A 13879-nucleotide genomic window follows, 5' to 3' on the forward strand; every position below is an offset into this window, starting at 1 on the left:
CCCTGATCCCATCTGTCCTTTAAATTTTTTTTATATAGCCTGGGGAGGTGTCTGATTCTTACGGTCCCTTGGCCACACTGTGTGAGGAGAGTTGTTTCCAAATTACATACAAGTACCAGCAGGTGGTCGACCAGTTTCCATGCTCCCCTCCCTCGGTCCCTGTGTCTACAAGCACCCCGGTATCTCGACAGAAACCTGATGCCACGGCTCTTCTACCAGAAATGTAAATGTGAAAAAAACGGATTCTTTTCGGTACCAAAACAAGGGTAAAAAGTCATAAAGTTAAAACTCAGACGGGTATTACAGAAAAGAAAACAGGCCAGTAATAACAAATAAGGACAATTTCAGCAAAGTGACGGGGCTATAAGGACTGGTGGTACTGTACTAAGAGGAATTTTGAGGATGCATATGGGCTTATCAGGAAAGCACACTGTAAGGGATAATGGATATTGGTCTTGGGCAGAGGAGGTGAAAGGGACAGCATTTCCAGAAGACTCCTAACTGAAAGAGTCTAAATAAAGAGCCTAAACCTAAAAAGGGAAGTGGCAATCAGGTACACACAGAACAGCATACTTCTGTCGGTACTTACCATACTATACGTCAATCATTTATTTACTGTTTTTGAAGGCAGGAACTGTGTGTGCCTTATTCTTTTTTGTATCTCCAATACCTATCAGAATGCCTGACATATAATAAGCTATTAATAAAAATGTATTTAATTAAATCTGCAATAAGAAAAAACTATGAGATCACACTTTTGTGATCTGGCAAAATCACTTATGGTCTATATACCAAAACGTACTCACTCTCTAGTAAATACCCACTTGGACTGCAAGGTTGGTTGTAGTGGATAACAACAAAAATAAGCAGTACCAAAACGAGAGAGCCCTAGGCAAAGACTAGATTTACAAGCACAACTTTAAAAAGGGACACCTCCCTACCCATTTTACTCCCAGGAGACAGTAACAAAAAGTTAATTTAAGATTAACCAACAATGAGGGGCGCCTGGGTGGCTCAGTCGGTTAAGCGTCTGCCTTCAGCTCAGGTCATGATCCCAGGGTCCTGGGATCGAGCCCCGCATCGGGCTCCCTGCTTCTCCCTCTCTCTCTGCTGCTCCCCCTGCTTGTGCTCTATCCCTCTCTCTCAAATAAACAATAAAATCTTAAAAAAAAATTTAAAAAAAGATTAACCAACAATGAAATGGTATTTCATTTCATTTGAGCAAGTTTTCACAAGACAAATCCCAATAAGCATGAACCTGAATTTATTTAGCTCTCTATATAAGTACATGGCACAGTATCCACTATGTGTAATCAAGCCCTTAAATGTTTAAGATGGTTAGGTTCTAATACCTATTTTCACTTAGGCACTATAATACTATTTTTATTACTTTAATCAAAAGAGATACTATGTGATGGGAGGGCAACGTAACCTATATTAACGCCACACTGGACCAGAAGAGTGAAAATGAGTTGTGCCCAAGGCTTAGAAATTGTATCTATTCTATTAGAACTATGATCTCAAAATAAATAAACACCTTAAAAGATTATTTTAGGTTACAGGACAGAGGTGTTAAAAGCAAAGTAGATGGCTTAATCCGAGAATTAAGCTTTGCAAAAGATGAATATAATATTAACGACAGGTATACTTGAGACAGAATGAGTCCAGATGATCTCTCAAGGAACCCTGTTCTGGATATTCCACACTCAAGCCTCCTCCCCTATTTAAACAAGACACAGGCTTAACTAGCTCTTTGTTATTTTCTAGATCTTAAAAAATTATGACACACAAAACAAGCTGACACATAACCTTTCCCCAGAGTTCCAAAATTTTTGCCTTAAGAATCAAATGACTAGGCAATGAACATAGATTCCTGGGTTTCTGTGATAATTCTAGAAGCAACAAGTGATTAGTGAAAAGGGCTTTAAAGCCTTAAACTGCTGAATTTTTATCCTTATGGTTAATAAAATGTCAGAATTTAATTTGATCTCACCAATTCTGAAAATTTAATTCAATGTTATCAGTTGTAGGTTTTCTGAGCCTCTTGTAGCAGTAGAAAAAAATTTTACTACAGGGGCTTTTACATCTTAAAAAAAAAAAAAAAGTATACAACTTCAGGGGCACCTGGGTGGCTCAGTTGTTAAGCGTCTGCCTTTGGCTCAGGTCATGATCCCAGGGTCCTGGGATCGAGCTCCACATTGGGCTCCCTGCTCCGCAGGAAGTCGGCTTCTCCCTCCCCCACTCCCCCTGCTTGTGTTCCCCCTCTCTGTCAAATAAATAAATAAAAAAAATCTTAATAAAAAGGTATACAACTTCATACCATCATCCACAAGCATGTGTCAGCACTTAAAAAGAAAACTAGGAGTGAAAGAACCTAGGGTTTGGTTGAGGTTATGCCCCTAATTAACACGTGATCTTGACAAAAAATCCAACCCTAGATTCTTCGCCTATAAAATGATAAATCTACCACCTTACTATCCTGCATTACCTCATAGGGTTTTTTGTGAGGATCCAATTAGACAACTGTTTGAAAACAATGAAGGCCTACATGAAAAAATGCTCAACATCATTCGGCATCAGGGAAATACAAATTAAAACCACAGTGAGATACCAGTCAAAATGGCTAAAATTAACAAGTCGGGAAACAAAAGATGTTGGCAAGGATGCAGAGAAAGAGGAACCCTCTTACACTGTTGGTGGGAGTGCAAACTGGGGCAGCCACTCTGGAAAACAGTAGGGAGGTTCCTCAAAAAGTTAAAAAAAAACAGAGCTACCCAATGACCCAGCAATTGCACTACTAGGTATTTATCCAAAGGATACAAACATAGTGATTTGAAGGCGCACATGCACCCCAATGTTTATTGCAGCAATGTCCACAATAGCCAAACTACGGAAAGAGCAGAGATGTCCATCCACAGGTGAATGGATAAAGATGTGGTGTATATGTATACAATGGAATATTACTCAGCCATCAAAAAAATGAAATCTTGCCATTTGCAACGATGTGGATGGAACTAGAGGGTATTATGCTAAGCAAAATAAGTCAACCAGTGAAAGACAATTATCATATGATGTCATTCATACATGGAATTCAAGAAAGAGAACAGGTAAACATGGGGGAAGGGAGGGAAAAATAAAATAAGATGAGGGGCGCCTGTGTGGCTCAGTCGTTAAGCGTCTGCCTTCGGCTCAGGTCATGATCCCTGGGGCTCTGGGATCAAGCCCCGCATCGGGCTCCCTGCTCCGCAGGAAGCCTGCTTGTCCCTCTCCCACTCCCCCTGCTTGTGTTCCCTCTCTTGCTGTGTCTCTCTCTGTCAAATAAATAAATAAAATCTTTAAAAAAATAAATTAATTAATTAAATAAAATAAGATGAAATCAGCGGGAGGCAAATCATAAGAAACTCTTGATCAAAGGAAACAAACTGCGAGCTGCTGGGCAGAGGGAGGTGGGGGCATGGGGTAACTGGGTGATGGACATTAAGGAGGGTACATGATATAATGAGCACTGGGTGCTATAAGCAACTGATGAACCACTAAACTCTAGCTCTGAAGCTAATAATACACTATATGTTAATTAATTGATTTTAAAGAAAAGAAAAGTATGAAGGCCTAACTATACATATATGGAACCATTATCTTGTTACTTACCATGTAAAAGGAAATTATTAATCCACAAATTTCCCCATTCCACCCACTCCACAGAGCCACACAATCTTACCTAAACAACTATATTGCTACGTTGTTCATTTTTATTACCTACATTCACACAGTCCATTCTCCAAAGTCTACATATGACATGTAAAGATGAACTAGCAAAAGAATAAATATGGCAAAACAGGTAGGAGAATTAGGCCATTTAAAATCTTTCCTAAAGATTGCCTGCTCTAAACTCCAAGATTCCCGATAAATCCTTTGAAATCTTTACCTTCATGATTTCAGATGCTTAATTAAAGCATTCTTTTCACCAACACTGTGATCTTCTAGTTACTATACCATTACCACTTTTTACCAGATCATTCCAACTGGGCTCTATAACACTGCTCCCTAGCGCCCTTCCTATGACCAAGAAGCAATTTCCTACACATCCTTATTGGGCTGTAGAAAGCTGTGTATGGTTCCTAAATAACAGAATTCTCCCTTTACTGCCACAGTTCTTGATAGTCTGGTTTCTGTGCTATGCAAGACAGGTTCCTGGCTACCACTACAAGCTGTAAGAATCCAGACAAGTCCCTTAAGGTGACTTGGGGCTCTGTTTCCATATTTATAAAAATGAGAACTAGATTAACTTCAAGGATCTTTCTGGTCGATCTTTCTCTTCAGATCACATATATCAATGCTGTGACTAAGAGACCCCAGAAAACAATCCCATCAGAGTTGCAGCTTCCAAATATTCAAAACATTTCTCATCCCTCCCCCAATCTCTAAAGGATAATTACAGACACTGTCAAACAGGTAAGAGATGTTTTAACAGTGCTTTTCAGAATTCCCAATAAAGACTACCTAGCTATGGTGACTGGGTGGCTCAGTTGGTGAAGCCTCTGCCTTCACGTCAGGTCATGATCCCAGAATCCTGGGATGGAGCCTCATGTCAGCCTCCCTGCTCAGTGGGGAGCCTGCTTCTCCCTCTCCCTCTGCCTGCCACTCCCCATTTGTGCACGCTGTGAAATACATAAAATCTCAAAAAAAAAAAAAAACAACTATCTAGCTACATAACAGTAAGAGTGCAGGTTTTAGAGTCACTGGATTCCAAAAATGAGTTGAATCAAAAGGGTAACAGGAAACCACATGCAAAAAAATAAATTATACATGACTATCCATTTCCAGAAACTAGTCTAATTTCATAACAGGTTACTGCCTGTGGTGGGGAACAATCTCAGTACATCTGATCTCTGTCATTCTTAACTTCAGAATACCAGAAATGTGAGATTAGCTTTAGCAGATCACTCAATTCCAGTCAACTCTGGGGATGTTGTACTAAGAGGCCTGAATGGAGTGGGGTAGAGGGGAGCAGAGCAGAATAAGGAGGTGGTGGGCGCCTGGGTGGCTCAGATGGTTGAGCGTCTGCCTTCGGCTCGGGTCATGATCCCAGAGTCCTGGGATGGAGTCCCGCATCAGGCTCCCTGCTCGGTGGGGAGCCTGCTTCTCCCTCTGCCTCGCTCTCTCTCTGTCTCTCATGAATAAATAAACAAAAAATCTTAAAAAAAAAAAAAAGAATAAGGAGGTGGTAGCCTAGATAGAAGGGTTTCACTTCCAGGTAAGATGTCATCAGAATGGTAAACTTAAATGTTTGAAAACCAAAGACCCAATAATGAATGATTCACTCAAAAACTATAGGGGAGAACCTCTGCTAGGCACATGGAGGAGATACACAGATGAATTCAGGAAACTGAAGAGGCTATAATAAGTATTTTAATCCCATAACACCCTAACTGTGGTTGAAGTGGATGTGGGTAGCCTGCCATCCCTCAGTTGGATTCTACACCACCTCATCTCCAGTGCAGTTTGAAAATATAATATTAAAAGAAATACACCCAAATATATTAGTACTTCCGGAAATATGCTGCCTCATGAATGATACAGAATGACTTAGGAATTCAGAGGCTGGCTATCCATCTGGTTTTAGTAATTAGTGAAGACTTACTGGGATTAGTTTTGAGCAGGGCCTTTAAAGATAAGAATAAATTCATTTTAGTTTACCCGTTGGCCCTCAGAATATGTTTTATTTCTATATGAGCATCAGATTGGAGAAGCATGCTCTGAAACAAGGACAAGTATCACCATTAGGAAGCATGCAGAACATCAAGTCACCAGTTAATAGCAGTCTACAGCAGCCCTTCTTCACTCATGTGATTTCCATTGTCTCAGGCATTACATTAGTGCTCATCCAACTACAAAGTTTATTTTTGTTACAATAACCACTAGTGTTTTATCCAATACAGATGTGCTATAGAAGTAGGAGGAAACAAAACAGCTTCTTTAATGTGAAAAAAGAAAGCTTGTGGGGAGTTTCCCAGGCATCTTTTTTTCTACTGTGACACACCACTATCCAATGCAAATGACCATTCCCTTCAAGTTGTCTACTTTTACCTTCCACCAATTCCATCATGCATCTGAAGGGCATAAATATGTATATGACTAAAGGTTGGGATAATACACATTGTAACAATTTCCATTATGACCTAATGGGCAAACTGCTTTGAAATGTGACTTTAGGTTATTAGCACCTATAGAAGAACACAAAGCTCTGATATATATGTTTGGATTTCTGGTAAAGGCAAAGGCTGAAAGACTATTAAAAAGTCTCTGTCCTAGAACCCTAAAATGAACCAAAATTATTTCACATCATGCGTTTAAACAAAAAAAGTGTTTAGAAAAAATAAAAAAATACAAAGCTTTCAAAGGCCATATGATACTGGTTTTTAAAAATGTTTTGTAGTAACACCTACAATCATAAAGGCTTAGAATGTAAAGAACTTAACACATTTTATTGCACCCCCAAATTTTAAATAATATGCAAATCCTACTTTCATTGGAATGCAGTGAACCCTTGTTCACCTAAAAAAGAAATGACAGTAAAACAGTACTGTTTAAGGACAGTAATTCGAAGAGAAAATAAAAAGAAACCCCAACCCAAGAAAAGGAGACATCGCTTTCCCGGTGGTGTTACTAGTAACTACTAAAGCTCTAAGCGGTATACGTGATCTTTTCACATTCAGGGTAATGATGTTTCCGGCTGTTAATGCAAATTATCTCAAATATAATGGGAAAAAATCATTAGCTATATGAGGTCTGACAATATATCACACAGGTAACAGGGAAGTCAATCTAGCTTCACATAACTTAGTCAAACTTGCTCAGAAAGCAGGAGGGTGTGGATGTGATAGCAACGTTACTACTGACTAGGCAAGAAGATAAAAAGCCATAAATAAAGGTGAGTGTCAGGGAGATGGAGTCATGAACACTGCACACACCTATTACATATCTCTAGTTCTTCCAATATTCGAATTGAAAGAAAATTGTACTTCTCTCTCTCCATGCGTTTTCTCCTTTACAATATAAATTATTTCCAAGCCTGGCTGGCATCTCACTCCACACCCCAAGCTAGTGACATAAAACATTTTCCCCAAGAGGAGCCTATAAAAGATACGTAAGCCTTTTCTTTTCTTTTGAATTAAGCATGTATATTCGCCTCATCTTACACTTCTCTCTCAGTTACCTCTCCAGAGGGTGTGAAAAATATCAACATCCGGTCGCCCACCCCACCCTCTCGGTAATGCATCGCGTTGACTAGGCTCAGCCCTCTCCTTCCCTTTCAGTCTCATCACCTCTGAGAAGCTTATCGAACACTTCTTCCCACTGCTCCCCCCACCCCCCCATATTCATGGCCGAGCACGACGTTCTCCGCATCCTTCTTCCAAGGAAGGGACTAGCAAAAAAAAAAAAGAAAGAAAGAAAAAGAAAAGCATGCCCGAGAAGCGACAGGCGAAGAAGCCTGACCAGCTTCAGGGTTGGCCTTTTTCCCCCTGCCTCGGGCCGGGAGTCGGTTCTCTAAACACTGAAACCACTGGTCTCCACGCTCTCCCCCCCCCCCCCCCCCCCCAAGAGATACTGCCGGAAAATGAAAAGGCCGGGTGAAACGCGAGGCTGGGTCCTCCCTAAAGAAGCCCTCTGCCCCCGGCCCCGCGGGCTGGAGTCCCCGGGTAGGATGGAGATCGCGGGAAGAGCGGGGACCCCTGTCCCGGGACCGTCCGCCTCACCCGCCCGAACCCCCAGAGATGCGGCCGCGACACCCAGGCCATCGCCAGCGGCCCCTCCCCGCCCCCCGCACTGCAGCGGCACCCGGGGCGGACCCCACGCCGGCCTCACTCGCACACACGCCACACACAAAAGCGCCGCGGCCGCCGCCTTCCCGCCCCCACAGCCCGGCGGAGCAATCAATGAGGCGGCCGGCCCCGCGTCCCCTCCATGAACACCCGAATGCGGGGCCCGGCCAGTAGGGGCGGCGGCGCGGCTCACCATCGCTCCGCTTGATCTCCACGTAAATCCCGATCTGGATCTTGCCGAAGTTGGCCGTTGCCATCACCTCATCTGGAGCAGCGGCGGCGGGCCGAGGGAGGGGGACGGGAGGGCGGAAAAGGCGGGGAGGGGGCGGGGTAGGTGTGGGAGGGGGAGCGGTTGCCCGCGGCCGCGCCGGCCCGGGCGACAGCGTGAACGCGAGCCGGGGCCGCGAGGAGCAGCGGCGGGGAAGCAGGCGGAGGCCCCGGGCCTGAAGGCCGGCAGGAGAACGCGCACGCCGGGGCGTCGGGGTGAAGCGAGGGCCGGGGCCGTCAGGCGGCGCGGGGGAGAGTGGGAGGGCCCGCGCTGCCCGCCCAGGAGCCGACGCTAGGGAGGCGGGGCGCCGCGCGCGTGCGCAGAGCGCACCTCGCGCGTCTCTTCCTTCTTGGCCAGCCTTTTCCCCGCTGCCTTGAGGCGTACCCCCGCGCAGCTCCGCGGCGGGGCGAGCGGGCGTCGGCCGTGGCTTGGCCGGCGGAGGGAGCGGAGCGCGCGTGGCACCGCCCCGAAAGATCCAGGGTCGGGTTTGATTTCGGCGCGCGGCCTAGAAGAGGCGGGAACCCGCGTGCTGGTGCCTTCCTGTCTCTCTGGCTTCCATGATTTGTCCCTGTGGCCGGAATGGATTAAGGGCCCTATTGGTTGTGGGCTTTCCGAGTGGGAATGTGGGGCTGAGCGACGTGAATTTAGGGACGGGCCATTGACAGAACGGGCATAGTGTTTCATCTTAGAGTGTCAGCTGTATTGCCACTTAGAGGTGGCCGGCCCAAGTAAGGTTTCCCATCCAGTTATGGAAAAGGGGAAGAAAAACCTTTGCGGTGTCACCCACCCTTAAATCCGAATGAAGATCCTCTTCTTCATGGCCTTGCCTGATAGCTAGCTCGTCGCGACGCAAACATAAACCGTGTGCTGGAGCCGCCTTGACTCTTCCGTTTATGGTGCATCCGAAGCTGGTGTATTGTCTCTGCTGTAGGTAGGGTTCAAGACTTTTATTTGCTCTGGCCCATAAAGCCAATAACTATGATTCAGGGACAGAGGGCAGACAACATAAGGTTGACTAAGGAATGTGCCTTTTCTGCAGAGTCACTTGACTAGTCTGACCACATCAACGTGAAGAGAAAGACTCTCCACCCTGGGAGAGCAGGAGGACCATGTGGACAAGGAACATGGAAACCGTTTACAGCACCATGTAGAAACCAACAAAAGTGACTTTCGCTTCTAGCGTTCAGACGTGTTATGGAGGAAACACTTTTCGTGCCTTATTTTCTGTAGTCATTGTTAATCTCTCTGTAATAATAACCAAAATTTAAAAATTGGAAGCTAGACACGTGTGTGTTAAGTACATATGTGCATATATGCACACGCCTAGAATTTTCACCCCAATAATCAAGACAAGTAGACCCTAAAAAATGTTAAAAGACTCAGACTCCATCTGTAACTTGAACATATTGAAGGCATACTTGTCAAAAGAATGAAGTTTCTTAAATCCATTCAAAAGTAAGAATAATTTATACAGGAGAAAAAAAACGCTGGGTAGACAACCTAGAAAATAACGTCTTTTTTTTTTTTTTTTTTTTTTTTAAGAGAGGGAAAGTGTGGGGGACTTAGGGAGACAGAGAATCTTAAGCAGGCTTGATGGCCAGCGTGGAGCCCCATCTGGGTCTCCATCTCACAACCCCAGGATCCTGACCTGAGCTGAAATGAAGAGTCAGGTGCTCAACTGACTGAGTGACCCAGGTGCCCCATACTGTCTGTTTTTCTATTCCAGAAATGACATTACTGTAAATTTCACTTAAGGACCTCTGTTTCAAAATAAGATTTGACCAAATCAAGATTTGGTTGTTTTTTGTTTTAAATAATCTTAAGAGTTTTATCTGAACTCTTCGGGTTCTGCCTACTAGAACTCATTCTCTGATGTCTCTATGACTGAGGTGTAAAGCATCTATTTATTTGCTTGAAAATGCTTTATAGAATGCAAGGACATCAAGCTGTACAGCTTTTAAATTTAAAATTGCTTCGTAAAGTATGTTTTATCATGGTTGCTGACACATACCTTGTACCCTGTGGGTTATGTAATTAAGGAGGCTAAACCTTTAATCCGTATACAAAGGTATTTTAAAAAGATGTATATGATCCTGCTCCATTAAAAAAATGTATGAGACATACCACATGTCAAATATAAAAACCTTTTTTTTGCAGGTCATACCCAAAAGGCTTATGTTTTTTGGTACATCTCAACATATAAATTTACCAAGACTTGCACCTTGGGCTTTGTGTGCAAGTAGCCTCCTAAAGAACAGTCATGAATAAATGCAATGAGGCTATGTTTCCATCAACAACGAAGATCAAGAATTCTGACTGTGGCTCAGGCATTAGCAAAATATATAACCCTAACTATAAGAGTGACTGGCACACACTAGACACTGATATTTGTCCAATGAGGTAACTTGTTAAACTGCTCTGAATCTCTGTTACCTCTTAGAATAGGCTGGAAAAGTAACTCTGTTCTCTCAACTGCAGAAAGTTTTTGTGAGTGTCAAATGAAATAAAACACTGCAGTGCTTTGATACTTACAAAGTATAATACAAGTTTAAAAACAAAGTAAAACCATCCTATAAAAAATAAGCCAGTACTCTACTATAATCTTCAAATCATTAATTAGAATTTTATGTCCAGTGACATAAAATGAAACACAGTTGGCATCGGCTCTGACCCTCATCACCTCACATTTGGCGGGAGAGCAAGAGCTTTACACATCTGTCTGTATTCTTTTACCCACTCCGGGCCATTCTGGCAGAATAATCTTGCCCAGTGATCATTTCTGTCAAGTCATAACCTAGTAAGAGTGATTGCTGTTGACCTATTCTATCCTGAGTTGATAAACTGTTTTTAAAAAATCACTGTTATTTTCATCCAACCAAGCCAGTCTCCTTTTTATGCCTGGAATTCTTTTTAAAAATTTCTGTGCTTTGGAGTCTTTAGTACACAAACCTTAAGAGATTATTCCAAGGAAGAGGCTGTTAAACTAGTGAGTTTTGAGGCAGCAGCCTGCACTCCCCTTAAGCAGTCATCTGCTCCTCTAGTGGAGAGTAGAGGTACAACTTGGCTCCAGTTTAGCTCAGATTATCTGTACCTGTCTACATCTTCTAGTTTGAACTTTTCCATTTAGTATTTGCATCTATTCTCAATTACTCCCACAGTTTGTGGATCTAGGATCAAATGGAGAAAGTAGGTAGGGTTAGCAGAGACTGCCTTTAGTTTTAGTATTGTACACTTTTGCCCAGAACTTTCTTGCAGACTTTTTTTTTTAAGACCTTTTGGTGGTGATTCCCCTTTCCCCTTAATTTACTCCAATTTAAATTCTAATTAAACTGGTGTAACTTCACTGTAATTAATTTTAGTCCTTACACAAATATATTACAAACGCCTGGAGATACCAATCCCCATTTTACCTGCTCTAAAATGCCTACTCTTTTCTTCTCCTCTGGATGTCTTTCCGTTGCCTGCAAACATGTCCAGGCAGTCTTCCTCTTGAGGAGACAAAAAAATGCCATCTTGATCCCACACTTCCCATTCAAATTCCGTTCTATTTTTCACTCTCCCTCCCCTGCCACATTTTCAAATGAGTGCTCTAAATACTCACTGCCTTCATTACCCATCACTCATTCATTTCCTAAGCCCTAAATCTGGATTCATTCCTCTACTGAATTGTATTTTTTTTAAGTGGACAGCTACCTTCCAATGACCTCATTCAGTGGACATTACCATCTTTATTTGCCTTAAACTCTGAAAAGATGGTTTACCTACTTTCTTCCCTACCACACCTTGCCCATTCCGGCCTCAGTTTCTGCTTATCTAGTAAATGACTCGCCCTTGCCTTTTCGTCTCCACTTAAAGCCTTTCCATGTGGCATGGTGCACTGGAAGTCTCCCTTCTTTATGGAGGTTTCTCCTCTCAATTTAATCTATAATGACTGTCCTATGTGGGTGATTCTCCCCCAATCATGATCATCAGAAGGACCTAAGAAAGATTTTGAACAAACACAGAAGCACAAACTCTATTCCAGGGCCTAATGGTTTAAAATCTTTGGGGGGGGGCACTTAATGTGGCCCACTTTTTATGAATTCACCAGGAGATTCTGAGGTGTAAGTACAACTGATTTAAATCTGTATGTAAAACTGGTTGAGATCTATTGATTATCCCTAAATTCCCATAATTCAGTATTTCTGTACATTGGCCACTTAGAGACTCTGTACTAAATAGACTTTATTTTCCTAGTCCACCTTCTTCATTATAATTCTTTCACTTATACTTTCTGATACTATATTGAAATGGATTAGGGCGCCTGGGTGGCTCAGTCGGTTGAGCGACTGCCTTCGGCTCGGGTCGTGGTCCTGGAGTCCCTGGGATCAAGTCCCGCATTGGGCTCCCTGCTCGGCGGGGGGTCTGCTTCTCCCTCTGACCTGCCCCCCTCTCATGCTATCTCATTCTCTCTCTCAAATGAATAGGTGAAATCTTTGAAAAAAAAATATGTTCATTAAAAAAAAAAAGAAATGGATTAATGGTGGGGTGCCTGGGTGGCTCAGTCGTTGGGCATCTGCCTTCGGCTCAGGTCATGATCCCAGGGTCCTGGGATCAAGCCCCGCATTGGGCTCCTTGCTTGGCGGGAAGCCTGCTTCTCCCTCTTCCATTCCCCCTGCTTGTGTTCCCTCTGTCGCTGTGTCCTATCAAATAAATAAATAAAATCTTTGGAAAAAAAAATGGATTAATGGTAAGCTGTTGGTAGAAACCTAATGTACAAAAGCTTTTAAGGTCTATATCGGACTTAGATCTATATAGAAATATCAAATCATATGCTATCACATTCAATTATTGTCTACATTGAGACATTCCTAATATTTATACTTATTATTGTAATGTTTGCTTTAATTTCCATTTACATGACTAATCCCTCTCAAACATAGGAAGTATTAGTGTTTCCCCTTATGCCAAATTTTCAGTAATTTGATGAGCATGAATTCAGAAATAACAGGAAGTGGTCTTTTCACCATTTGCAGTAATATATCCAAATTTAAAAATCATTTATATATCCTGGGGCCCCTGGGTGGCTCAGCTGGGTAAGTGGCCAGCTCTTGATTTTGGCTCCGGTCATCATCTCAGGGTCTGAGATCCAACCCCCTGTCGGGCTCTGTGCTGGATGTGGAGCCTGCTTAAGATTCTCTTCCTCTCTCTCCCTCTGCTCCTCCCTGCCCCCCCCCCAAAGTCATTTATATATCCTTACAGTAGTTGTTGTTAATTCCGGAGCTTAATAAACTCATATATCACAGAGCATTGGTGATATAAACCAAAATGACTAATAATATGCTACACGTCCTCATTACATATTTTAAAAAAACTATGAGCAGTGTTTAGTTTTCTCAGTGTATTCAGGCCAAATCAAGAACAACTAGAAAGAATGGGTCTCACTAAAATATTTCTTTTTTTTTATTTTAAAGAGTTTATTTATTTGACAGAGAGAGAAAGAGAGAGCGAGAGAGCACAAGCAAAGGGAATGGCAGGCAGAGGGAGAAGCAGGCTGCCCGCTGAGCAGTGAGCCTGATGTGGGGCTCCATCCCAGGACCCCAGGATCATGACCCGCGTCAAAGGCAGATGCTCAACCTACTGAGCCACCCAGGTGCCTCAAAATATTTCTTATCGTTAAAAAAATAGTACCTGGTTTTTGGGGGGAATGATTTAAGCAACTTTACAGAAGGCAAAGTTTCCAATAAATAATAAGCCCCCGAACATGGCTTATTTTCCTAACCTTTGTAAATATACATACTTAATTTTG

At 42.8% G+C, this 13879-nt stretch overlaps 1 protein-coding gene and 1 long non-coding RNA gene across 5 annotated transcripts in view; one reads left to right on the forward strand and one right to left on the reverse strand.

Annotated features, from left to right (window-relative positions):
- Nucleotides 1-8301, reverse strand: part of KIF2A (kinesin family member 2A) — a 74016-nt gene extending 65715 nt beyond the window's left edge. For all 4 annotated transcript variants that reach the window (XM_025892326.2, XM_073905426.1, XM_025892325.2 and 1 more), the window contains exon 1: nucleotides 8017-8301. In XM_025892326.2, the coding sequence (XP_025748111.1) occupies nucleotides 8017-8080 (64 nt within the window). In that variant the 5' untranslated portion in view covers nucleotides 8081-8301. The remainder of the gene's footprint in view (nucleotides 1-8016) is intronic.
- Nucleotides 8302-8448: 147 nt separating this feature from the next.
- Nucleotides 8449-9368, forward strand: LOC112839413 (uncharacterized). Its single transcript, XR_003212194.2, has 2 exons — nucleotides 8449-9022; nucleotides 9131-9368. It is a non-coding gene; the product is annotated as an uncharacterized lncRNA (long non-coding RNA).
- Nucleotides 9369-13879: the final 4511 nt, after the last annotated feature.

The sequence above is a fragment of the Callorhinus ursinus genome, unplaced genomic scaffold (genome assembly GCF_003265705.2).
Source record: "Callorhinus ursinus isolate GAN/ISIS: 27379988/994484 unplaced genomic scaffold, GSC_fseal_2.0 scaffold23, whole genome shotgun sequence".
Classification (NCBI taxonomy): Eukaryota; Metazoa; Chordata; class Mammalia; order Carnivora; family Otariidae; genus Callorhinus; species Callorhinus ursinus.